This window comes from Panthera onca, chromosome C2 (genome assembly GCF_046562875.1).
Source record: "Panthera onca isolate mPanOnc1 chromosome C2, mPanOnc1 haplotype 2, whole genome shotgun sequence".
Lineage (NCBI taxonomy): Eukaryota > Metazoa > Chordata > Mammalia > Carnivora > Felidae > Panthera > Panthera onca.
In genome coordinates, this window is record NC_138347.1 from 106,273,602 (window position 1) to 106,300,690 (window position 27,089).

The following is a 27,089-nucleotide window of genomic DNA, read 5'->3' on the forward strand; positions in this document are numbered from 1 at the left end:
AGCGAGAGAGAGAGAGAGAGAGAGAGAGAGAAAGAGAAAGCCAGCAGAGGAGGGGCAGAGAGAGAGGGAGACACAGAATGTGAAACAGGCTCCAGGCTCTGAGCTGTCAGCACAGAGCCTGACATGGGGGTCAAACCCATGAGCCATGAGATCATGACCTGAGTCAAAGTTGGGTGCTTAACCAACTGAGCCACCCAGGTGCCCCTAAAACATAAGATATTTTAAAAAATAAAAGGGTACCTGGGTGGCTCAGTCATTAAGCATCTGACTTTAGCTCAGGTCATGATCTCATGGTTCATGAGTTTGAGTCCTGCTGCAGGTAACGCAGAAGCCCCACTTTGGGTAAGCACCAATTCTCTCTCTCTCTCTCTCTCTCTCTCTCTCTCTCTCTCTGCCCCTCACTCACTTGTGCCCTCTCTCTCAAAAAAATAAATACAGCCAGAGTGAAACACAGTCCTGCAGCAGCCAGGCCAGAGGAGCATGAGACACTGTCCCAGATAGAGAAGGCACTGGCTCCTGTTGCTGGTGCCCATAGGCCTTATCTCACGAGGACCGGCAAAGCTACCTCAGAGGAGCTCGTGACTCATCAAGGGAGGAGGGAGAGGCCTTTTTGGGAGATAAAAGCGCTGCGTCTTGATAAATGATAAAGTCCAACCCAAAATATAAAAATCTTATTTTGGACAAAACGTAGATGCTTTTAAGAGTGCCTCATTAAAACAAACTAAGGAAATCAAATCAGCAAGGAAAATAACTCTTCAAATGGACAGGCTCCATTCTGACTCAGCTCGCAGCCTTTGTTAATCAAGTTGTTTCTTTCCCTACAAAGAGTATGTACCTCACTTTGCCCCCATGTGTTTTCCAAAAAAAAATTGTTTTCAAATACTATCTTGGGTAGTTTATTTAAAATCTGCACAGTTGTGTCAAGGATAAGAAAGACCTTTGTGAATCCTTGTGTATGGTGAATAAGCATGCCCTAATGTATTATTGATCTGAAGGTTGGTGGTCCTCAGGATTCTTCTCTATGTACACGTATGTCTCCCCTGGGGGTTTACATCCAATTCCCTGGCTTCACCCACTCTACCTCCACTGAATCTACCTCTGTAACATTCAGCTGCCCTCGGACTCCTCTCCCATGTTCCTGGGGACCAAAGGTTGTACCTGTCAACTCTGCCTCCTCCTGCTTTTCTCATGAATTGTCTCACTGCCCATCCCACCCATCCCCCCACTAGCAGCCTGAGGGGGTCCCTGACTCCTGTGCAGGAGGGCTGCACTCAGGGGGCCTCTATGCAGATGAAAGGTCCCCCATGTAGCTGGGGAGAGGGCCCCAGGGCTGGTGCAACAAATGATTCAAGGCATAGAACCTGCTGGCAAGCAGAGGTGCTGCCTTCTGTGAGGAATGGTTCTTTGTGGGTGCCGGTGTGGTGTGGGAGTCACAGGCAGCAAGCCCACAGTTCCTGTGTTTCTTTAACTTGGGCAGCAAAGACCCCAAACTTCTGGAGTTTTGGAGACAGGGAGCTCCAGGCAGGAGTAAACCAAAGTAAAAGCAACCTTGAGACCGTGTTGATATTCTTCCGTAGCCTGGAACGTGGCCAGACTCTCATTTCTAGCACAGATTTTTTTCTCTCCTTCACGTCTATAGATTTTACTAACGATAAGTGAACATACACTAAACTTTTACCCTGACCCAGGCACTAAGCCCTTTTAATACCCTATCTTAGGCTTCCCAACACCCTAACTACTGTAGTTATGTTTACTGGGACACCCCCAAGTTCAGGATGAAGTTCCAAATTCTCTTCATTTAAAAAAAATAAAAAAGATGTGAGGGATGCCTGGGTGGCTCAATCAGCTAGGCATCCGACTCTTGGATTTTGACTCAGGTCATGACCTCACGATTCATGGGTTGGAGCCCTGCATCAGGCTCTGTGCTGATAGCACAGAGCCTGCTTGGGATTCTCTCTCTCTCCTTCTCTCTCTGCCCCTCCTCTGCTTGCATGCTCTCTGTCTCTCTCTCTCTCAAAAAAAAAAAAAAAAAAAAAAAAAAAAGACTTTCCATGACCTTATGCCAACCTCCCCACACAGCCTTTTTTCTAGCTTCATTGCCTCCCCTGGAATGGCAGCCCCTATATTCTGTTCCCACACCCTTGCCTGGCCAGTACCTCTTCCTCAAAGAACTGGTTCAGGCCCTACTCTCAGGCATAGAAAGCCTTCCGCACTTAGCACCCTGCACCTGTGCAGCCGTCAGCCACACTGATGAGCACTCTATGTCTCTCTTGACTTGCCTGTTCCCACACAAGAAGTAGGTCTCTGGTAAGGCTGGACTGGATGTTGTATTTCTTTGTATCCCATTCCCCACTCCACCCCCACCCTGTGATTGGCATGGTCTGCAGCAAACAGTGAAAGAGAGTGAAGATAAATTTGTGTGTATGAATTCTGTAAACTGAAATCAATATTTCAACTTACACCAGAACTTTTTCAAGGTTGAAAATTAGCTCTAAAGAACTGCCCCTGTGTAGTGCTCTTGGGGCTCCCTCCACCCCAGGAACATCTATACCTTCACATGTTTAAATATTCTTTACACAAACAGTTGCCAGAGAATCCTATCCCTCCATTCTCCAGCTTTCTAGAATTTTTTAAGGATCTGAACTAGGAGTGGATGATATCTGCCTATTTAAAATCACAGTCCTGTTTGGTTGTTGTGTTCCTGGGCTAAGATTCAAAGGAAATCAATGTTTCCAAAGTCTACCTTAAGACTATATGAAATAACTTCAGCTCCATGCAGCAGAAATGTCCTCTAGAAAATATTCCTTGTACTGAATGATCATTTTTCTCTGAAAAAAAAAAAAAAGGTTAATGGCAAATAGCATAAAGCTCTTCTAAACCGTTTACATTGCCTCAGTGATATGGCTTTGTATACTCTAAAAATAGGCATTGGAAGTGATTACCAAGTCTAAAAGGCTAAACAGGCATTCCCAAAGTTTAGAAGTGTGCCTGCTGGTGAAAGCTGCTGGGGGAAGGAGAGGCCATACAGCTGAGGACTTCTTCAGCGTCAGGGTCGGTACTCCATCCTGTCCCAGACTTCCTGCCTCGCTGGCAGGTCCTGTCTGCCTGCTGGGTCTGGGGGCGGCTGCTTCCCTGCTGTCCCTTCCAGCTCAGCTGAGGCCCCCTTCAGGGCAGCTCCTCAGCCGCCTTAGAGAAAGTAGCCACTCCTGCCCCACCTCTCTGTCTTCACTTTTCGCCATCAGAAAACCCCTTATTTATTACCGGGTACACCCTTGTTCCTGGCTCCCCTGTTGACCACCCCTGCCGCCCCCGCCTGCCTCACAGCTGCAGCCCTGCGCCCAGGGAAGGCCGTGGAGAGGTGCTCACCCCCAACCCGCATGCACGCGTCTGTTTCTCATCTAGCTGCTCTCACAAAGTCACCTGGCTGCCTCAGTACAACCGTTTCCCTTTCTCAACCCCCCTTTGTAGGTGTCAAACTACCAACCAGAGTGTCATGATGAGACCAAAATTTGAGATATTCTCTCCTTCTAAAACGTCATTGATTTTATTCCAGTATAAATGCTATAGCTGCCATTTGCATGCCATGGTATCCCAAGAGAGTGATTCTTGGATAGGAAGATGTTAACAGAACTTCTAACAGGCTAAGATTCGGTTTCTATGTTTCAGGTTAATCCAAAGAAGGAATGTCAGGTTGACCTGGTGTTTACCACAGATCGCTATAACCCAGAGGTAAGCTGCCATAATTGGTGAAGTATCCAATTAGCAACTCCTATGGATTTATTTTTTTAAAGGGGGAAAATCTGGGGGTGCCTGGGTGGCTCAGTCGGTTGAGCATCTGACTTTGGCTCAGGCCATGATCTCACAGCTCCTGAGTTCGAGCCCCACGTCGGGCTCTGTGCTGACAACTCAGAGCCTGGAGCCGGCTTTGGATTCCGTATCTCCCTCTCTCTCTGCCCCTCCCCCAGCTCACTCTGTCCCTCTCTCAAAAATAAATGTTAAAATTTTTTTAAAAAACAAAAGGTGAAAATCTGAATATATAGTGACCCTGGAAGTTTGCATTTGTTTTGTTCTGCTTCGTTTTCTATTCTCCAGAACTAGAGAATGGAGCTGGGCAGGAACTCAGTATTTAAGGCCTTCGACGTCATGGCCTTATGCAGGGCTACTTTTAAAACAGCCCACAGAGCCACCATCACCTCCTTCCTTTGCCCCTGGGAGGAAATTTCACAGTCCCCTTGGTGTCTCTTCTAGCACCTCTGAATGCTTAGAATGACTCACTCTCAAATGTCAACCTGCCTTCCTCCTGTCAGCTGGTGACATTTCTTGTTAGCGGGCCGATTTAGCACGAGGCCAACCCAGGAGCTTCCATACAGAAGTCTTCTGTAAAACACAGAGCGGTACCAACGTATGCCACAGGCATTATTAGTCCCTACAATCCTGACCGAGCAGGCCAGGTTTGCCAAGTTTCCTTTACCCGTCCATTCTTGGGAAGGGAGTAAACAGAAGACTCACACAGAAATTAGAGCCAGATGAACTTCCATGTGCTGGGCCAAACTGGGCGTCAGCAGCTGGAACATGGGTGGAGAGAAGACCAGCCCAGATGCTCTCTGTGTGGTGCTGAGTCAGAGCAGGCGGCATCACATTCAAGTGTCTCAGGGGGGCAGAGCTTCCTTCCTGGGGGGTGAGGGCAGGACCCCCACCTTGCAACCCAGACTGAGTCTTCTGGAGGAATGCTTACCAGTCTATAGAAACAAGTTGTAACAAAATAACAATGTATTCTGACTTTGCTACTTCACCTAAGAATTAAGCATTTTCTTAAAGTTTAAAGAAGACCCTTTTGATTCTAGCGTTGCAAACTGCAAGTGTTAGATTAAAGCTAAAGGGAAAACATTTCCTAGATCATTTTGACCGGCAATAGGTTTCTGTAAAGAGCATAGCTAGCTAATTGAAATGTTCCATTTCAGAGGATGAGAGTGCTTTGCTTTGATTCTGTGGAGCTGTTTTGAGGGGACAAAAAGGAAAGTAAAAAGAAAACAAAACTGGTTCCTTTTCTCTTCCCTGGAAACGGCTTAGACATCAAAGGAGATTGTGTGCCAGCCCTCTCTTCTTCTGCCTTCCATAAGCCTCTTCCAGATGCCCCCTTCACCTTTTTTCTATGTTGTGCCGATAATTCAGATTTTAATGTACCACCAAAGCTCCTTCTCATTCAAACTAGCACTCAGGGGATTCAGGGTGGGGGAGAGGGGAATCAACCACTGGAAAGCATACCTCAGTTTTTTTGAGTTAGCACTGTGCTAGAAATGGGCTTATTAAGTAGATCCAATTTTGATTGAAATTTGTTTGTGCTTTTCTGTTTCTTTTTTGGTTGAAACCAAAAAATAGTTTTGGTTGGCGTTTCTTTTTTGGTTGTTACCATCCAGGTTAAACGACCATCCAGTGTAAACAGCTGTAAAAGTACAAAGATGTGAACTGCTCAACCAAGCACTCTGTAACAGGAGTTCTTAACTAGGGTCTGGGTGGGGCCATGACTAGTGGCCACAAACTTCCTCAAATTCTAGGCCCAGTGTTGATGCTCTGAGCATACATGCAATTTTCTGGGAATAGGTTCCTGGCTTTTTTGTTGTTGGGGTAAGGAATCTGTGACCTGTAAGGATGGAGAAGGACTGTCTGACAGTTGAGTCCTACATTTGATGTTTACTTACAGCACCCACTTGTCCAGATTCAGATGTCTCTGGATTGGAAACCAAGTGGGGATGATCCCAGAATACTCAGATGTCTGCATTTAAATGTGAATGCAAAAAACATCCCTTGAATTAGTCCCATTTGGGTGGCATCTGCCTACATTCCTTTCAGATGAGATCCTGGAGTAGAGAGATGGAATTAGTATAGAGGCAGGGCTCTGGCATCAGACAGGAGCTCAATTCCTGGCTTACCGTTTACTAGCTGTGAGACATGGAGTAAATTCCTCTTTAGATTCAGTGTCTCGCTCTGTAAAATTGGAATAGGAAGACCAACTTCATAAAGCAGTATGAGGCTGTTGTCATGTTTGTTAATGGGGACAGCGTCATCTTTTAGTTTGAGTTAGCAAGCTTGAGGTCCAGCTAAGCATTTTGTTGGTCCACGGTAGAGGATAAAGTACCCACTATCCTTGAGGTTTGAACCAAGCAGTACTCAATAGATAACAATGATATTTCTTTGGAGTAAGCCCAGCATGATTATATAAGGGGGTTGTCAGAAATCACCTTAAGAGCAAATAGTGAAGGACTGTTGTATTCAGTTGTGAGCACACAAATCACTTTCTACAAAGCCAAGACTCCTGCATCTATTAATGCCAATGCATCCTGCCACATATAGGGAATTTCTCAGTCTTTTATGTATCTGTGTATTGGAGTGGGTGGGGAGGGATCAGTAGCCATTGTGTTTAATTCCAAAATCTTTATTTTAGGAAGGTGAGGAACGTTTGGGGAAATGTTCCGCTCGAGTGTTTTTCAGGAATCAGAAACCCAGACCGGCCATTAATGTGACTTGTACACGACTCATTGAGAAGAACAAAAGACAACAGGAGGATTACCTGCTTTACAAGCACATGAAGCAACTCAAAACCCCCTTGGATGTAGTCAGCATACCTGGTATGAATCAGTGTCTGGAATTTCTATATTAAGGAATGTATATAATTGCTAAATCTTAAAAAGAATGATTATTTATGGGGCGCCTGGGTGGCTCAGTCAGTTGGGCATCCAGCTTCGGCTCAGGTCATGATCTCACAGTCTGTGAGTTCGAGCCCCGCGTCGGGCTCTGTGCTGACAGCTCGGAGCCTGGAGCCTGCTTCGGATTCTGTGTCTCCCTCTCTCTCTGCCCCTCCCCTGCTCATGCTCTGTCTCTCTCTGTCTCAAAAATAAATAAAAACATAAAAAAAATTAAAAAAAAAAGAATGATCATTTAAATTTTTATCCCCATAGTGGCACTTGAACTCATCTTAGAAAGTGGTAGACCTTGCTACTGACACAAAATGCAGAGGTATCCTTTTCCTATTCTTTATCTCCAGGAAGCTATAGTAACGCCCTCAAGAGCTATCAGTACCCCTTTAATCTCCCCACTTCCCATCCTAGACAAGGGTCAGGGCAAGAGCTGAATCTTCAAAGAAAAGGTAGAGGTCTTTGTAATAATAGGATATGCACGTAGGGGTGCAGTTTTCCAAGTTGAGCCCAGAGCCTGAGGCAACGTTTCTAAAGATTTCTGGTAGCGGCTTTGGAAATTTTAAGTGATTAGACACCATTCCAGACCCCCACTGTGCCCATCACAGACTTCCACACCAGAGCTAGGAGAGCCAGCCTGTCTCAGGGCCTTGCTCGGAGGCTGCAGTGGAATCAAGTTTATCTCCTTTTAGGTCAAGAGCTAATGGGCAGTGGTGCCGTCTTTAATAAGAAATGAGCCCTGCCCTCTGAAGTGACTCAGCTGAAGCGCAGCGCAGCTCGTTTGTTCTGGCGCTCAGGAGAGCATGTGGGCGGCCGTTGAGACTGCACTTACTGGAAAATCCAATTTTCCAAACCACAAAAGTCATCTCTGGACTTGTGCTTGGGTATTGAGCTCAACATATGACTGCTCCAGCACCGCGCCCCCCCCCCCCCCCCATCCCACACTCTCTCGCAGCTCACTCGTTTGCCCAGCAACTACAACAGACCCGTGTCAACGTGGAAGGAACGGAGGTCTTCACTCTTGAGTGCGTCCGTGCTCTGTCCATTTGTGGAGACCAAGTGTTCTTAAAAACCTGCAGGCAGGGGTGCCTGGGTGGCTCAGTTGGTTGAGTGTCCGGCTTTAGTGCAGGTCATGATCTCACAGTCCGTGGGTTCGAGCCCCGCATCCGGGTCTGTGCTGACAGCTCAGAGCCTGGAGCCTGCTTTAAATTCTGTGTCTCCTTCTCTCTCTGCCCCTCCCCTGCTCATGCTCTATCTCTGTCTCTCAAAAATGAATAAACATTAAAAAAAAAAAAAAAAAAAAAAACAAAAAACCTGTAGGCAGAATACTGCTCCTTACCTTTCTAAAATTCAGAAGCTTTAGGATGTTTCTCGTAGTAATTCTCTGACAACTCCACTTGAATTCTGTTCCAAAGAATTATGAGGAACAATTCAAATCTTATATTGTGGTAGAATTTGTATGTATTTAGTAGTGTCTGAAATAAATGGGCTAATGACTAATGCTTAAAATCTACAGTTATTTAGGGATTTTTTTTCTCTTTTAGCATTGGCTGGGGAAATAAGATTTTATATATCTTCCTTAGAACACAAATTTTAGAAGTGGTATAGGACCTTTTCTTTGAATATTTGCTACAGGATCCCTAGTTTTTGGACACTTTTTATTTTTTGGAAATATTTATTTTTGTGAGGGAGAGAAAGTGCACTCGCAGGCACACATGCGCAGCTAGGGGAGGGGCAGAGAGAGAGGGACAGAGGCTCTAAAGCAGCAGCAAGCCTGACTCGGGGCTGAAACTCACAAACCATGAGATCATGACCTGAGCCAAAGTCGGATGCCTAACCAACTGAGCCACCCAGGCACCCCTGGACACTTTATGAAAGTGCAGATTAACTGCATTATGTTCAGTTAATAAGTCCTATGTGCCCACAAGAATCATTCTGTAACAATGTAACTTAATGTGGCTTGAAGCTCCAAAAACTTTTTTAATAGAGGGCACCTTTTTATTAACAGAATTTACAAGTTCTGTTAGCATATTTAAAATTATTTTTAATGTTTACTTTTGAGAGACAGAGAGACAGAGCATGAGCAGGGGGAGGGGCAGAGAGAGAGGGAGACACAGAATCTGAAGCAGGCTCCAGGCTCTGAGCTGTCCGCACAGAGCCTGACATGGGGCTTGAACCTATGAACTGCGAGATCATGACCTGAAGTCAAACACTCAACCGACTGAGCCACCCAGGCGCCCCTCTGTTGTCATTTTAAATTCAGCGGAAGCATATGATGGCACTATTTATAGCTTGTCTGTAAAACTATTAAAATGGAAAAGGCTCGGTTTTAGACAAAAGTCAGTCAAAACTGTGGCAATCTCCTCGGATTCACCAGTTCAAATCCCAGCAGCTTCTATTCAGCATTTACTCCTCCAGGACGTTGGGGTTTTGTAGTCCAGCTTGCTCTACAGTTGCTAGGTGAGGCTATCTGAATCCATTTCAGGATATCCTTGCTCCAAACTATTTTTCCCCAAAAAAGGTATTTGTGGGTTTTTTTTTTTTTTTTTTATGAGTACAGTTTTCACTTTTTCTGATGAATTTACGAACTTCCTATACATGAGCCCAAGTACTCTACAAAGGAAAAGACTGAAGACCTGGGAACAACCAGCCAGAGTCCTGTCACCTGAGTGATTCTATAGTAGCACTGCCAGCATTTATACTTTCAATTGTCCACGCTGTTCACAGTGTTTGGGGTAACCGGCTTGCTTTCTAGTAACGGGTTTTGTTGAACTCACAATGGCACTGGAAGATGAATCACGTGATGGGGAGCTGGATGAAGGAAGCTTTCACTGTCTACCCCCCCACCCCTACCTACACAACAGGAATCCAGGGCTCAGCTCAAATCTCATCCCTGTGAAGTTTGCCCCAAATCTCTCCAGCCCAAAGGTCCCTCTCCCTTCCGTGTGCTCTATCAGATCTTTGATCCTCCTTCTCTTGCGGAAGGTATCAGCTGTGTTTCTGCACTGTTGACAAGTAGAGGGTAGAGACCCATCTTCGTGTCCCTCCCATCACCCCTGCAGTCTGTGAATGATCTTTGAATTGATTACCATTACAAACCAGCCAAGTTCCACAGTACAGAGAAGAATTTACGCTAATGATTATTTTACCAAGAAGGATTAGTTTCCTAGTAAGTTTGTTCTTATTCCTTACATATTATACTATTATCGGGCTTATATTTAAGCTAAGGATATCTCCACCATTTTTCATGAAATGTTGGTCCATGAACAGTTATCTCATAAATTAATCACTTACTAAAATTTGAGTTCCTAAAAGTCACAAAAAGTAATGTGTTAATGTACTAACCCCACCTCAAGCAGTGTAGTTAAGTAGGTTTTTATAAGTGTTTGCTGAAATAAAAAGATTGCAATTCCAAAAACAATACCACAGAAAAAACCCTCTTGATTTCTGCATGTGTTCAAAATCACTGACAGAAATACTACCAATTCATTGATTAGCTTTAAAGCCAATGATCAGATAAAGATATTTGGAGATTGGCAAAGACCATCGCATTGACTGTAGACCCAGACAGAAGGTAATGTAGCAAAAATAATTGATAGACTTTTCCATCTAATTTAAAGATGCTTCTCAACTAACAAGACTTCAACTTTGAGTATCATTATAGCTCTTACTTTGCATTAATATCATACATTTGTACTAGTATACTATACTAGTGTACTAATATAGTACATTAATATAGTACAGCAAATAAGATTTTTATAGTAGCTTTACTCAGTAGGACAAATTGAAGCACATAAATCTTCATATGATGTAGAAACAGGTAAGAACAAGTCATGTGTCCAGCTCAAGGCCTTGCTGTAAGAGATGACGGATGTGACTTAAGGTTACGCCCCTATTTCAGTACTGAAACATTTGAAAGTTTGTCCCCAAAATGTCATAACACAAGTGTGTTTTCGTTTTCTTTCTCTCAGATAGCCATGGACATATTGATCCCTCTCTGAGACCCATTTGGGATTTGGCTTTTCTTGGTGGCTCTTATGTGATGTGGGAAAAGACAACCCAGTTTTTACATTACTACATGGCACAGCTCAGCAGCGTTAACCAATGGGTAAGAAAAAAACTGAAAGTCATTTTTATGTCACAAGAGATACAACCAATGCAGTTTTCTAAAACTAAATTAATGTGAACTTCTAATTTTATGCCAACAGTTTCATTCATTCAATAAATATTTCTGTGCCTGCAATGGGCCAGGTATAGTTTTAGAGACCGTGGACATAGCAGTGAAGAAAAAACACAGTGTAGCTGCCCTCACTGAAACTCTAGTGAGAGAAGACAAAGATGGTGAACTAATAAATAATTAATATGTATCAAAAGGTGGTAGTAATTGCTATATAAAAAAAGTAAGGGAGAAGGGAATGCAAGGTGTTGTTAGAATTACTACTTATATTGTCTAAAATAAGGCCCCTCTAATTTGAGCAGGGTGGCAGTGGGGCAGAGGCCTGGGAGAAGTGAGTGAGCCAAGCCTCCACAAGGGAAGATTTTTTTCAGGCAGAGGGAACTGAAGCATCAATGTGGCTGATGGGTTGGAGAAATAGCAGTGAGGTTACTGTGGCTGGAACAGAGTCAGCAAGGGGAGGGTACTGGGAAATGAAATCAAATGGAGAGGACCAGCTCCTGTAAGGCTTCGCAGGCCAGTGGAAGGACCTTGTATTTTACTCTTCAGAGGTTTTTAGCCCAGGAGTGATATGATCTGACTTACAATACCATCATTGTGGCTGCTATGTTGACACCAGACCACACAGAGACAAGAGTGGAGTTAGGGAGACCAGCAAAGTATTGCAAAAATCTAGGCAAGGTCTGGGGGTGCCTTGGACCAGGTGGTAGCCATGGAGGTGGTGAAAAGTGTTTGGATTCTTTATATATTTTGAAGTTAGACCAACCCTATTTGTTGATGTGGGTATATCTGAGAATGAGAAAAGTCACGGAGAAAAAAGTCACGGAGAATGAGAAAAGTCTTACAACTTTGGCCTGAGTAACTGGAAGGACAGAGTCTTCATTTACTGACTGGGGAAGACTGCAGGAGGAACAGATCTGGGAAGAAATTAGCTTGATTTGGGGCATTCTAAATTCTACTAAACTACCACATGTGTAGTATCTAAAGCCACAAAAGTGGATGACATCACAGAGAATGTGTAGATAGAGAAAAGAAGGTCTGTATTGAGAGAGTCCTGCTACACTTGTAACTTTAGAGGTTGAAGATACAAGAAAAGAAGGTGTTTTAAGGATGAGGCTTGGCTGTATCCAGTGCTGCTGGAGAATTGTATGTGAAGAGGCCTGAGACTGACCATTTGATTTAGGCTGTCAGAAGTCATTGGAGAGCTTGTCAAGAGCTATCTCACTGGCACATTGCAGGCAAAAGCCTGAGCGGAATATGTTGGGAGAGACTGGGAAAAGAGAAATAGACATTCCATCTCTGTCAAGGAATTTAGCTGTAAAGGGGAGTATAAGAAAGCAAGGGGCGGAGGAGCCAAGATGACAGAACAGCATGGAAGTTTTTTTGTGTGTCTCACATCCATGAAATACAGCCAGATCAACACTAAACCATCCTTCACACGAGGATCAACAGAAAACAAGGGGCTATAGCTACAGGATGGGTGAGCATAGGGTTGAAAGAGAGTTTGTTTTCTGTTGTATTTTTAGGCTGGGAGATTTAACAGCATATTTATGTCGTGCTGAGAAAAATCCAGTCGAGAGGGGCAAAGTAGGACTTACAGGAAAGCAAAGGAAGAATTGTTGGAGTTCCTATCTTTGAGTAGGCAAGAGAATAGGATCAATCTAGGAGCTGCTTTTAGACAGGAATGTGAGGAATTCACCTGAAGGGAGGGCAGACAAGCAATGGCATAGTTGCTGATAGGGGGCTGGATATCCTGGCGGGAGCCCCTGGAAATTCTCACTGCTTCTGTGCTCTCAGCGAAAGAGACAAAGTCATCAGGTCGGAGAAGGATAAGAGCGGAGGTGTTGGAAGTGTGGGGGATGCATGGACCTGGCATTGTGCGCCACTGCAGGCCCCTTGAAGATCTGGGCTCGTGAATTTCAAGGAGGACCAGTCATGCCGAGATGTCTGGGTGTGGGCATGGAGTAGGCCAGAGGTGGATGTAGCCCAATATGGGGTTCCTGTCAGGCAAGTGTGATGTAGACAGAGAGAGGGGCATTTGCACAGTAAACAAAGTCAACTACTCCAAGAGAGGCAAGCTCAGATAACCTTAAGTACAAATTTCTAAAATCCATTTTCTTCATGGATGCATGAAGCCATAGATTCACCTATGGATGGATCATCAGTGAATATCTTCTGAGCACAAAGATTTGCCCATCATCGAATAAGCATTTTTAAAAAAAAATTTTTTATTTCAGTATAGTTGATACTCAATATTATATTAGTTTCAGATGCACAACATAGTGATTGGACAATTCTACACATTAGCTAATGCTTACCACAAAAACTGTTGTTAGCACATCTATAACCATTCAACGTTATTTACAGTATTATTGACTGTACCCCATGTGCTGTACTTTTCATCTCCACAATTTATTTATTTTATGACGAGAAGTTTATACCTCTTAATCCCCTTCACCTAATTCACCCATTTGCCCATTCCCCACCTCTGAAAACCACCAGTTCTCTGGATTTCTGAGTCTGTTTTCTTTGTTTTGTTTTTCTACATTCAAATATAAGTGTATGTGTCTTTCTCTGCCTTACTTATTTTATTTACTTTTATTTACTATAGTACCCTTCAGGTCCATCCATGTTGTTGCAAATGGCAAGATCTTCTTCTTTTTTATAGCTCAGTAATATTCCATTCCATTCCATACCACACCACATCTTTCTTATATATTCATCTATTGATGGACACTTAGATTGCTTCCATATGTTAGTTAATTGCTGCAGTGAACAAAAGGTGTGTATATCTTCTCCTCTTAGTATTTTCATTTTCTTTGGGTAAATACCAAATAGTAGACTTATTGGATTATGTGGTATTTCTATTTTGAATTTTTTGAAGAGCCTCCATACTGTTTTCCATAGTGGTTGCACCAATTCACATTCACACCAGCAGTGTGTGAGGGTTCTCTTTTCTCCACCTCCTCGCCGACACTTGTTTATTTCCTGTCTTTATTTTAGCCATTTTGACAGGTATAAGGTGATATTTCATTGTTGTTTCGATTTGCATTTCCCTGATAATGAGTGATGTTGAGTATCTTTTCATGTGTCTGTTTGCCACCTATATATTTTCTTTGGAGAAATGTCCATTCAGGCCTCTGCCCAATTTTAATCAGATTGAATTTTTTTGTGTGTTGAGTTGAAAGAGTCCTTTATATATTTTGGATATTTATTCCTTATCTGAGAAATCACTTTTAAATATCTTCTCCCATTCAGTAGGTTGCCTTTTTGTCTTGTTGATGTTTTTCTTTGCTGTGTAAAATCTTTTTATATTGGCGTAGTCCCAAAAGTTTATTTTTGCTTTTGTTTCCCTTGCCTCAGGAGATCTATTCATAAATATGTTGCTAAAAGCAGTGTCTAAAACATATTGCCTGTGCTTTCTTTTAGGAGTTTTATGGTTTCGGGTGTCACATTTAGGTCTTCAGTCCATTTTGAGTTTATTTTTGTGTGTGGTGTAAGAAAGTGGTCCAGTTTCCTTCTTGTATGTAGCTGTCCAGCTTTCATTTGTTGAAGGAACTGCCTTTCCTCATTGTAAAGTTTTGACTTTTCATAGATTAATTGACCATTTAGGTGTGGGTTTATTTCTGGGTTCTCTGTTCTGTTCCAATGATCTATGTGCCTATTTCTGTGCAAGTACCATGCTGTTTTGATTACTGTGGCTTTATAGTTTATCTTGAAACCTGGAATTGTGATACTTCTAGTTTTGTTTTTCTTTGTCAAAATTGCTTTGGCTATTTGTGGTTCCATACAAATTTAGGGTTGTTTGTTCTAGTTTTGTGAAAAATACTATTGGTATTTTGACAGAGATTACATTAAATCTGTAGATTGCTTTGGGCAGTATGAACATTTTAACAATATTAATTCTTCCAGTTCCTAAACATGATATACCTTTCCATTTGTTTGTGTTGTCTTCAGTTTCTTTCATCAGTATCTTAAAGATTTCAGAGTTTAAGTATTTCACCTCCTTGGTGAAATCTATTCCTAGGTATTTTATTCTTTTTGGCATAATTGTCAGTGGGATTGTTTTCTTAACTTCTCATTCTGCTACTTCATTATAAGTGTATAGAAATGCAGCAGATTTCTGTAATTAGTTTTGTATCCTGCAAGTTTACTGAATTCACTTACTTTGATCATTTTTTGGTAAAATCTTAATGGTTTTCTACATACAGTATCATGTCATCTGCTAATAGTGAAAGTTTTACTTCTTCCTTATCAATTTGGATGATTTTATTTCCTGTCTAATTGACGCAAGTAGGACTTCAGTACTATGTTGAATAAAAGTGGTAAGAGTGGACATCCTTTTCTACTTCTTGATCTTAAAGACAATCTTTCAGTTTTTTACCATTGAGTATGATGTTAGCTGTGGGCTTTTCATATGTTGAGGGATGTTTCCTACTTTGTTGAGAGTTTTTAATCATGAATGGATGTTATATTTTGTCAGATGTTTTTCCTACATCTATAGAGATGATCATATGGTTTTTATCCTTTCCCTTGTATCATGTTGATGTGATGTATCATGTTGCTTGATTTGCGAATTTCGAACCACTGTTGCATACCTGGAATGAATCACACTCGATTGTTGAATGATCTTTTTAATGTATTGTTGATATCAGTTTGCTAATAATGTTAAGTATTTTTGCATCTATATTCACTAGAAATATTGGCCTGTTAGTTTTCTTTGTAGTGTCTTTATGTGGTTTTGGTATCAGGGTAATGCCAGCCTGGTTCTGACTTTTGTTGGGAGTTTTTATTATTACTGATTGAATTTTATTACTAGTAATTGGTCTGTTCAGATTTTCTATTTCTTCCTGGTTCAGTTTTGGAGAATTGTATTTCTAGAAATTTATCCATTTCTTCTAGGTTGTCTAATTTTTGGCACACACTTTTTCATAATATTCTCTTCTAATCCTTTGTATTTTTGTAGTGTCATTAGTTATTCTGCTTCATTTCTGATTTTATTTGAGATCAATATTTTTTTTATTGATGATTCTGGCTAAAGAGTTATAAATTTTGCTTATTTTTTCAAAGAAGCAGCCCTTGGCTTCATTGATCTTTTCTGGTTTTTGTTTTTTTGTGTTTTTTTAGTCTCTATGTCATTTCTTTCTGCTCTAATATTTCTTTCTTTCTTCTATTAGCTTTGGCTTTGTTTGTTCTTCTTTTTTTAGTTCCTGTAGGTATAAGCTTGTTGTTTGAGATTTGTATTTCTTTTTATCATTGGTTCCTTTAAAAAGCTATTTTCCATATGAAGTTCCTCTTTTTTTTTTCATCATTGGTTTTGATGTCTGTTATTTTATTATCAGTATTAAATTGATTAATAAAATTTAACAAAACTTTTTAAAGAATATGTGACATTCCTTTTGTACATTTTGTTAGTTCCTTTATGCCATTCGATAACACTAAACAAACTTGACTTTATTAACCCCCAAAATAAATCCCTTCTTTCAGGAAAAGTTATTCAAGAGATACCAATTGGGGGTACCTGCGTGACTTAGTCAGTTAAGCATCCATCTCTTGATTTTGGCTCAGGTCATGATCTCACGGTTTGTGAGTTCAAGCCCCGCATCAAGCTCTGTGCTGTCAGCTGCTTGGGATTCTCTCTTTCTTCTCTCTCTCTCTCTTCCTCCCCCACCTCTCTCTGTGTCTCTCTCTGTCTCTCTCTCTCTCAAAATAAATAAATAAACGTAAATTCAATTGGTATCTCTCTTTTTTTTTTTTTAATCTCAGATGTTTGTTTATGCAGGCATTCTTTGTAGTCCGCTTACTTTGAAATATCTTTGTGTGTTTTAAATAATAATTCCAGTATAGCTGGGGCATCTGGGTGGCTCAGTTGGTTAAGTGTCCAACTTTGGCTCAGGTCATGATCTCATAGTCTATGAGTTCAAGCCCTGCATAGGGCTGTGTGCTGACAGCTCAGAGCCTGGAGCCTGCTTCGGGTTCTGTGTCTCCATCTCTCTCTGCCCCTCCCCCACTCATGCTCTCTCTCTCTCTCTCAAAAATACACATTAAAAAAATAAATAATAAATAAATTATAATTCCAGTATAGTTAACAGTATTATATTAGTTTCAGGTGTACAATATAGTGATTCAACATTTCTGTACGTTACCTCATCATGATAAGTACATGCTTGAATCCCCATCACCTATTTCACCCATCCTCCCACCCTCCTCCCCTCTGGTAATCATCTGTTTGTTTTCTATAGTTAAGAGTCTTTTTATTTTTGGTCTCTTTTGTTCTTTACTCATTTGTTTTCTTAAACTATACAAATGAGTGAAATCATATGATATTTGTCTTTCTCTGACTGACTTATTTCACTTAGCATTATACCCTCTAGCTCCATCCATGTTGTTGCAAATGGCAAGATTTCATTGCTATTATTCAACTATATGTATATATACCACATTTTTTTATCCATTTATCTATCAGTGGACACTTGGGCTGCTTCCATAGTTTGGCTATTGTAAATAATGTTGCAGTAAACATAGGAGTGTATATATCTTTTCAAATTAGTGTTTTTATATTTTTGGGTAAATACCCAGTAGTGGAATTACCAGATCATATAGTATTTCTATTTTTAATTTTTTTAAGGAACCTCCATACTGTTTTCCACAGTGGCTGACCTGTATGTCTTTCTTTCTCTCTGTCTTTTTTTTTTTTTTTTTTTTTTTTAGAGAGAGAGCATGAGCAGGGGAGAGGGGCAGGAGAGAGAGAGAGAGAGAGAAAGAGAGAGAGCGAGCCAGCAGGCAGGCTCTGCGCTCAGTGCAGAACCTGAAACAGGGCTCCATCCCATGACCCTGGGACCATGAACTGAGCCAAAATCAAGAGTTGGATGCTCCACTGACTGAGCCACCCAGGCACACACCCTGTGTGTCTTTTCTATAGAAATGTCTGCTCATGTTTTCTGCCCATTTTTAATTGGATTATTCAGTTTTTTTTGTGTGTGTTGAGTGGTATCAGTCCTTTTTATTTTTGGATACTAGCCCTTTATCCGACATGTCATTGGCAAATATCTTCTCCCATTCCATAGGTTGCCTTTTAGTTTTGTTGATTGTTTCCTTCATTGTGCAGAAGCTTTTTATTTTGATGTAGTCCCAATAGTTTATTTTTGCTTTTTTTTTTTTAAATTAAAAACATTTAGAAGAGAGACAAGCTTGACGCGGGGCTCAAACTCACAGACCGTGAGATCATGACCTGATCCTGTTGGATGTTCAACTGACTGAGCCACCCAGGCACCTCTATTTTTGTTTTTGTTTCCCTTGCCTCAGGAGTCATATCTAGACAAATACTGCTATGGCCAATATCAAAGAATTTACTGCCTGTGTTCTCTTCTAAGATTTTTATGTTTTCAGGTCTCACATTTAGGTCTTTAATCTGTTTTTAGTTTACTTTTGTGTATAGTGTGAGAAAGTGGTCCTGATTCTTTCTTAAATATAGCTGTCCAGTTTTCTTACCACATTTGTTGAAGAAACTGACTTTTTCCCATTGTATATTCTTGCCTCCTTTGTTGAAGGTTAATTGACCATATAATTATGGGTTTATTTCTGGGCTTTCTATTCTGTTCCATTGTCTGTTTTTGTGCCAGTACCATACTGCTTTGATGACTACAGCTTTGTAATATATCTTGATACCTGGGATTGTGATACCTCCAGTTTTGTTCTTCTTTTTCAAGATTGCTTTGGCTATTCAGGGTCTTTTGTTGTTGTTTTTCCATACAAATTTTAGGATTATTTGTTCTAGTTTTATGAAAAAAGCTGTTGGTATTTTGATAGGGATTGCCATAAATGTATAGATAGCTTTGGGTGGTATAGAAATTTTCACAATATTGTTCCTTCCAATTCATGAGCACGGACTGTCTTTACTTTTTTATCTGTAGTCTTCGATTTCATTAATCAATTCTTTATAGTTTTCAGAGAATAGGAACTTTACCTCCTTGATTAAGTTTATTCTTAGGTATTTTATACTTTTTGGTGCAATTGTAAATGGAATTGTTTTCTTAATTTCTCTTTCTGCTGTTTCGTTATTAGTGTATAAAAATGTAACAGATTTCTGTGCATTGATTTTTGTACCCTACAATCTTACTGAATTCATTTATCAATTCTAGTAGGGTTTTTTGGTGGAGTCTTGAGGATTTTCTATATGTAGTATCATGTCATTTATAAATAGTGAAAGTTTGGAGTGGCTGGGTGGCTCAGTCAGTTGAGCATCTAACTCTTGATTTCAGCTCAGGTCATGATCCCAGGTTTGTGGGATCAAACCCCATGGTGGGCTTTGTGCTGAGCATGGAGTTTAACATTCTCTATTTCTCTCCCTCTGCCTTTCTCCTCAACTCATGCTCTTTCTCTAAAATTAAAAAAAAAAAAACAAAAAAAAACAAAAAAAAACAACTACAAATAGTGAAAGTTTTACTTCTTCCTTACCAGTTTGGATGCCTTTTATTTCTTTTTCTTGTCTGGCTGCTGTGTACACCCTCCAGTACTGTGTTGAATAAAAGTGGGAAGAGTGGACATCCTTGTCTTATTCCTGATCTTCGGGGAAAAGCTCTGTATTTAATCACTGAGTATGATGTTTGCTGTGGGTTTTTCATACATGGCCTTTATTGTCTTGAGGTATGTTCCCTCTAAGCCTATTTTAGTGAGGCTTTTTATCATGAATGTATGTTGTGCTTTGTCAAATGCTTTTTCTGCATCTATTGAAATGATCATATGGTTTTTATCCTTTCTCTTTTGATGGGATGAATCACCGTAATTGATTTGCAAATATTGAACTACCCTTGCAACCCGGGAATAAATCCCACTTGATTGTGATGGATGCTTTTTTAAATGTATTGTTGGATTCAGTTCCATAATTTTTGTTGAGGATATTTGCATCTTTGTTCATCAGAGATATTCACCTGTAGTTCTTTCTTTTTAGTGTCTTTATCTGGTGTTGGTATTGGGGTAATGCTCATTAAATGAATTTGTAAGCTTTCTTTCTTGGTAATATTTTGTTGAGGGTGTTTGTGTCTATGTTCATCAGAGATACTGGCCTCTAGTTTTTTCTTTGTAGCATCTTTATCTGGTTTTGGTATCAAGGTAATGCTCATAAAATGAATTTGGAAGCTTTCTTTCCTCTCCTGTTTTTTGAAATAGCTTTGAGAAGAATATGTATAAACTCTTTTTTTAAATGTTTAGTAGAATTCACCTGTGAAGGCTTCTGGTCCTAGACTTATGTTTGTTGGAAGTTTTTTGATTACTGATTCAATGTTATTGCTAGTGATCAGTTTGTTCAAATTTTCTATTTTCTTCCTGATTCAGTTTTGGGAAGTTACGTGTTTCTAGGAATTTATCTATTTCTTTTAGGTTGACCAGTTTGTTGGCATATAATGTTTCATAATATAATCTTTTATATTTCTGTGGTGTCAGTTGTTATTCCTCCTCTTTTAATTCTCATTCTTTTTGAGTCTTCTTTCTCACTCTTTATTTTAATGAGTCTGACTAAAGATTTATCAATTTTGTTGATTTTTTTCAAAGAACCAGCTCCTGGTTTCATTGATGTATTGTTTTTTGTAGTGTCTATTTTGTTTATTTCTGCTCTAATCTTTATTATTTCCTTCCTTATACTGGCTTGAGTTTTGTTTTTTTCCTCACTCCTTTAGGTGTAAGGTTAGGTTGTTTGAGATTTTTATTGCGTCTTGAGGTAGGCCTGTATAGCTATCAACTTCTCCCTTAGAACAGCTTTTGCTGCATCCCAAAGATATTGGACTGTTGTATTTTTATTTGTCTTCGTGTATTTTTTATTTCCTCTTTGATTTCTTGGTTGATCCATTCATTGTTTAGTAGCATATTTAACCTTCATGTGTATGTGGTCTTTCCAGATTTTTTCTTCTGGTTGCTTTCTAGTTTCATAGCATTGTGGTAAGAAAAGATGCATGGTATGACTTTGATCTTTTTGAATTTGTTGAGACTGATTTTGTAGCCTAAAATGTGATCTATTTTGGATAATGTTTCATGTGTACATGAAAAGAATGCGTATTCTGCTGTTTTGGGATGGAATACTCTGAATGTATATGTTAGATCCATCTGGTCCAATGTTTCATTCAAAGCCACTGTTTCTTTGTTGATTATCTGTTTGGATGGTCTATCCATTTATGTAAGTTAGGTGTTAAAGTACCTTACTCTTACTGCATTACTAGCAGTTACTTATTTTATGTTTGTTATTAGCTGGTTTATATATGTTTGGTGCATAAATATTTACAATTTTTATAACTTCCTATTGGATTGTTCCCTTTATGATTGATTGCATACTGTCCTTCTTTGTCTCGTTAAAGTCTTTGTTTTCAAAAGTATTTTGTCTGATATAAGTATTGCTATCCTTTATTTTTCTCTCAATATGCATGATAAATGCTTTTTCTATATCTTCACCTTCAGTCTACATGTGTCTAGGACTGAAATGAGTCCCTTGTGGGCAGCATAGAGATGGGTCTTGCTTTTTTATTCATTCCATCACCCTTTGTCTTTTTTTTTTTTCTTTAGGTTTATTTATTTATTTTGAGAGAGAAAGAGAACAGGGGAGGGACAGAGAGAGAGAGGGAGAGAGAATCCCAAGCAGGCTCCGCACCAGCAGCATATTTTTTGTTGAGAGGTTTCTCTGAGGCCGCCACAGGCACACTGATGGATGGGACCAGTAGTCAGACCCGGTGTCTTCAGTCTGCTTCTCTGTCACAGCTGCAGGCATACCCAACATGGCAAGACTTGATCCATGGGCAGCTAGCAAAGAGGACTAGCTGCAGGAACTGTAGGCTTTCCAGTGTGTGGGGTTGTTTCCCCACCTCTCCAAGGGCAGGAGTCACTTTGGAGTGGTGGTACCCGTCCCAGCTGAGAGTTGCTTGCAGGGTGTGGTAGGGCAGGATCTGCTTTGGAGGGACACCTGCTGCTGCTGGTGAGTTGCTTGGGGCAGGACCTATCATGTTAGCAAGATAGATGGAGAGTATTAGCACTGGCTCCTGCAAGTGTCCTACTATCTAGCCTGGGGGAGGGGAAGAGAAATGGCAGTACCAGCACTTTTGTTCCTGGAAAAATCTCCTGAAGATCCCTATTCCTCCAGGGCATGTTCTTAGATTAGTAAATACATGTTTTTCATGTAGCCCCAGGTACTTTTCAAACTGAAGATTATATATTGTGTTTCAGGCCAACCATATTACTGTATTTCTACCTTTATGTCTTAATATTTGTGAGTTTCTACCTTTATATCTGTTAATGTTTGTTGAATGTATTTAGGTGCTCCTATATTGGTTGCATAGGTATTTATAATTGTTACCTCGTCTTGTAGGATTTGTCCCTTTATCTTTATGTAGTATCCTTCTTTGTCTCTTGCTATATAGTCTTTGTTTTAAAGTGTATTTTTGTCTGATGAAAGTATTGCTACCATGGCTTTTTTGTTGCTTCCATTTGCATGGAAGGAATATCTTTTTTTTTTTGATCATCCCTGAATGATGGGAGTATTTTTTCCAGTATGCTTGTGTCTTTAGGTCTGAAGTGAGTCTCTTGTAGGTAGCACAGAGATGGGTTTTTTTTTAATCTGGATTTAAAAATACCTTTTTATTGGGGCAATTAGGCCATTTACATCTAAAGTTATTAATTGGTATGTTCTTAGTGCAGTTTTGTTCATTGTTATGGTTGTTTTGTATTTCTTCTCTATTCCTCTTGTTCTCTTTCTTTGTGATGACTTTTAAAAAAAATTTTTTTTAATGTTTATTTTTTGAGAGAGATAGGATGTGAGCAGGGGAGGGGCAGAGAGGGAGACACAGAATCTGAAGCAGGCTCCAGGCTCTGAGCTGTCAGCATAGAGCCCAAGGCGGGGCTGGAACCCATGGACCCTGAGTTCATGACCTGAGCTGAAATCGGATGCTTAACTGACTGAGCCACCCAGGTGCCCCTGTGATGACTTTCTTTAGTGTTATGCTTGGATTCCTTTCTCTTTTTTTTTTGCTATCTAGTACAGGTTTTTCACATATGTTTACTATGTGATTCATATATAATCTAAATATATAGTAGTCTCTATTAATTGATGGTCTTGACGAAGTTTTGAGGTGATAGGGGCAATCCGGAGCTGACTGCCAAGAAAGAATTCTTGAAGACGTCTTTGGTGCAAAACAGTGATTTTATTAAAGGACAGAGACAGGACCTCTGGGCAGGAAGAGCTGTACTGTGAGGGACAATCTGTTTTATGGAGTCCGGATCAAGAGGGAGTTTCCCAAGAGACTTTCACTTGCTAAAGATTTACTGGAGGTCTAGCTATTGTTAAGCTAAAGTTGTTTTCCCCTCCAGCAAGACATTAACATTAAGACAGTAGGGAGTTCCTGGACTTTAAGCTATGATGATACTGCCTTTTTCTTGTAAACTGGTAGAGACTGTTAGCAGTTTGACTTTTTTTTTTTTTTTTTTTTTTTTTTTTTTTTTTTTTTTTGTCCTTTCCCATTTTTGGGTAGCTGGGAGTGTCCAAGGAATATCACACATATACCATCTGTGGGGGTGGGGTGTGTGCTAAGCTTATGCTTTGTTCTCAGCCTACCTCCTGCTCCCTCATCAGTCACTCAAGTTCACACACATTCTAAAAGCACTATAGTCTTATTCCCCCATTTTATGTATATATTGCCATAATTTACATCTTTTTATTTTACGAGTCCCTAAACTAATTTTTTTGATATAATTGATTTTATTACTTTTGTCTTTTAACCTTTGTACTAGTGTTACCTGTGATTGGTCTACAAACTTTATTGTAAGTTTCCTTTTGCTCATGAATATTTTCCTTTCACGTTTTTCTTCTACTTAGTACCTTTTTTTTTTTTTTTTCTCCATTTAAGGAAGTCCCTTTAACATTTCTTATAAGGTCAGCTTAGCAGTGGTAAACTCCTTTAACTTTTGTTTGGGAAACTGTTTATTTCTCCTTTTATTCTGAATGATGACCTTGTCAGATATAGTATTCTTGGTTGTAGGTTTTTTTTCCCAGGATTTTGAATGACCCACTTCTGGCCTGCACATTTTCCGCTGAAGTATCAGCTGATAACTATGGGATTTCCTTTGGACATAACTAGTCCCTTTTCTCCTGCTGCTTTTAAGATTCTCTTTATCTTTAATCTTTGACATTTTAATTATTTGTTTTGGTGTACCTCCTTGTGTTCATCTTGTTTGGGTCTTTCTGTACTTCCTGGAACTGGATGTCTGTTTTCTTCCCCAGATCAGCCAAATTTTCACCTGTTTTTTCTTCCCATAAGTTTTCTGCCCCTTTCTTTCTTCTTTTTCTGGAATCCCTATAATGCTAATGTTAGTATCCTTGATGTTGTCTCAGAGATCCCTTAATCTGTCCTGATTTTATTTTCATTCTTTTTTTTTCTTTTGCTGTTTTGCTTGGTTGCTTATCATTTCCGTGTCTTCCAGATCACTGACCCATTCTTCTGCATCTGCCAATCTGATGTTGATTCTCCCCAGTGTGTTTTTCACTTCAGTTATTGTATTCTTCAACTATGATTAGTTCTATTTTTATATTTTCTATTTGTTGAAGATCTCACTAAGTTCATCCACTCTTCTCTACAGTCTGGAGAGAACTGTCTTTGAACTCTTTATCTGTGGATTTTTTTTTTTTTCCTGTGGCTCAGGGCAGATGAATTTGTTCCCAGTCCATCAGTATTATCCCTTCTCACTGCACTTTGCAGCCTTGGGGCTGGGGTTCCCAAGGTTACCGTGTCTCCTGCCATTTTCTCTGTGGTCCCTTTATCTTTTGTTGTATATAAGTTGTTCAGTCACCTCTCAAGCTCCTTAAGAGGAATTGTTCTCTATATGGGTGTTGACTCCGTGTATCCATGGAGGAGGTGAGTTCAGTGTCTTCCCACATTGCCATACTGGACCCTCACACAAGGTCAAGTAAGCATTATTAACGATGGTAAGTTTGGTGTGTTGTTCAAGGGCCACTTGTAAAACAAACAATGAGAAATACAGTTTATTTATTATTAAAATTGGGTCACTATATAACAAAATCCTGGCGCCAGGCAGATGGTTGTTAATGGCAGACATGAGGCCATGAGGCACCTCATCTGTTTATCTTAGCTAGCCTAGGGGATAAGACAGAGCATGCTACCTCAGGGTCAGCAAGGCACCTTTCTTTTGCTAATTAGCTCTGCTCTGGGCAGCTTCACCCTTCAGCAGTCTATAGCCCTATTTACCTGTTTACCTAATTTGGTTCTTCCTTCCTGTGAAAGCAGCTTTCTGCTATAGTACTAAATTGGGGAGGGGGGTATCTGCCCTGAATACCTAATCTTATTTACCTCATATACCTTTGTATTGGGGCCTTTGCCCCCCCACCCCATACTTATTTACCTAATGTTGTTTACCCAAACTTGGGTGTGAGCATCCTATGGCTTTGTAATTCTTTATGCCTTATTAACCCATCAATGCAGGCTCAGGGAATTCCTAAGCTTATTCCTCACAATGGTTATATATACAAGATACTTTTACCTTAACTGGAAGTTTAGGGGAAACTTTTTGGTTTACAGTGTAGAAAATTATGCCAAGATAATTTAGAACAAATTGTAATGAATGTGAGACAAAAACACAATAATACAGCAATATAGACACAACAGAGGGAAAAAATGAATTTTTTCCAAACACTGTTTTATTGAAGTGATTTATTTACTTATTCAAGTATAGTTGACGTACAGTGTTCGTTAGTTTCAGGTAAACAATATAATGATTCAACAGGGCTATACGTTACTGCTTGTCACTATAAGAATAGTAACCATTTGTCAAAATACAGAATTTAATATTGACTATATTGACTATGCTGTACTTTCCATCTCTGTGACTTATTTATTTTACAACTGGAAGTTTGTACCTCTTAATGGTCTTCACCTATTTCCCTACTGCCCCCACCTCCCTCTCCTCTAGCAATGAGCAGTGTGTGTTCTCTGTATTTATGTATCTGTTTCATTATTTTTTACATTCCGTATATAAGTGAAATCATATGGTGTATGTGTCCTTCTCTGCCTGACTGAATTCATTTACAATAGTACTCTCTAGATTTATCCGTGTTATTACAAATGGCAATTTCATTCTTTTTTATGGCTGAGTAAAGTTCCCTGTTCTATTATCCATTCATCTATAGATGGATACGTAGGTTGTATCCATATCTTTGCTACTATAAATAATGCTGTAATTAACATAGGGGTGCATTTATCTATTCAAATTAATGTTTTCATATTGTTTGGGTAAATATCTAGGAGTGGAATTATTGGATCGTATGGTATTTCTATTTTAAATTTTTGAGGAACTTCCATACTGTTTTCACAGTGGTTGCACTAACTTACATTCCCACCAACAGTGCGTGATGGTTGCCTTTTCTCCACATCCTCACCAACATTTTGATACTAGCCATTCTGACAGGTGTGAGGTGGTATCTATCATTGTGGTTTTGATTTGAATTTCCCTGTTGATCAGTGATGTAGAGCATCTTTTCATGTGTCCATTGGCCATCTGTAGGTCTATTTGTGAAATGTCTATTCATGTCCTCTACCCGGTTTTAAAAAATGTTTGGGGGAGGGGGGGTGCTATCAGCACAGAACCCAACATGGGGCTTGAAGTCACAAACTGTGAGATCATGACCTGAGCTGAAATGAAAAGTCCAGCACTTAACAGACTGAGCCACCCAGATGCCCCTCTTCTGCCCATTTTTTTTCATTGGAATGTTGGAGGTGTTTGTTTTGTTTTGTATTTTGTGGGGTTTTTTGGTGTTGAGTTGAATGAGTCCCCTTATTGGATAAATCATGTAGAAATATTCTCCCATTCAGTAGGTTGCCTTTTTGTTTTGTTAATTGTTATGTTTTCTTTTAGGAGTTTTATGGTTTCGGGTCTCACATTTTTGGGTCTTTAATCCATTTTGAATATATTTTTGTTTATGGTGTAGAAAAGCTCAAGTTTCATTCTTTTGCATGTAGCTATCTCATTTTCCCAGCTTCATTTTTTGAAAAGACTGTCTTTTTCCCATTGTATATTCTTGCTTTCTTTGTTGTAGATTAACTGACCATATAAGTGTGGGTTTATTTCTGGGCATTTTATCATGTTCCATTGATGTATGTGTCTATATTTGTGCTAATACCATACTGTTCTGAATATTGTGCTGTGTAGCATATCTTGAAATCTGGAATTGAGATATT

General features: G+C 39.9%; 1 protein-coding gene across 1 annotated transcript in view; it reads left to right on the plus strand.

The window, feature by feature from the left end:
* The window catches only part of RARRES1 (retinoic acid receptor responder 1), a 65,297-nt gene that overhangs the window by 22,594 nt on the left and 15,614 nt on the right, over positions 1–27,089 (plus strand). The window contains exons 5-7 of the mRNA XM_081790150.1: positions 3,667–3,729; positions 6,443–6,626; positions 10,664–10,800. Coding sequence (XP_081646276.1) covers positions 3,667–3,729; positions 6,443–6,626; positions 10,664–10,800 — 384 coding nt within the window. The remainder of the gene's footprint in view (positions 1–3,666; positions 3,730–6,442; positions 6,627–10,663; positions 10,801–27,089) is intronic.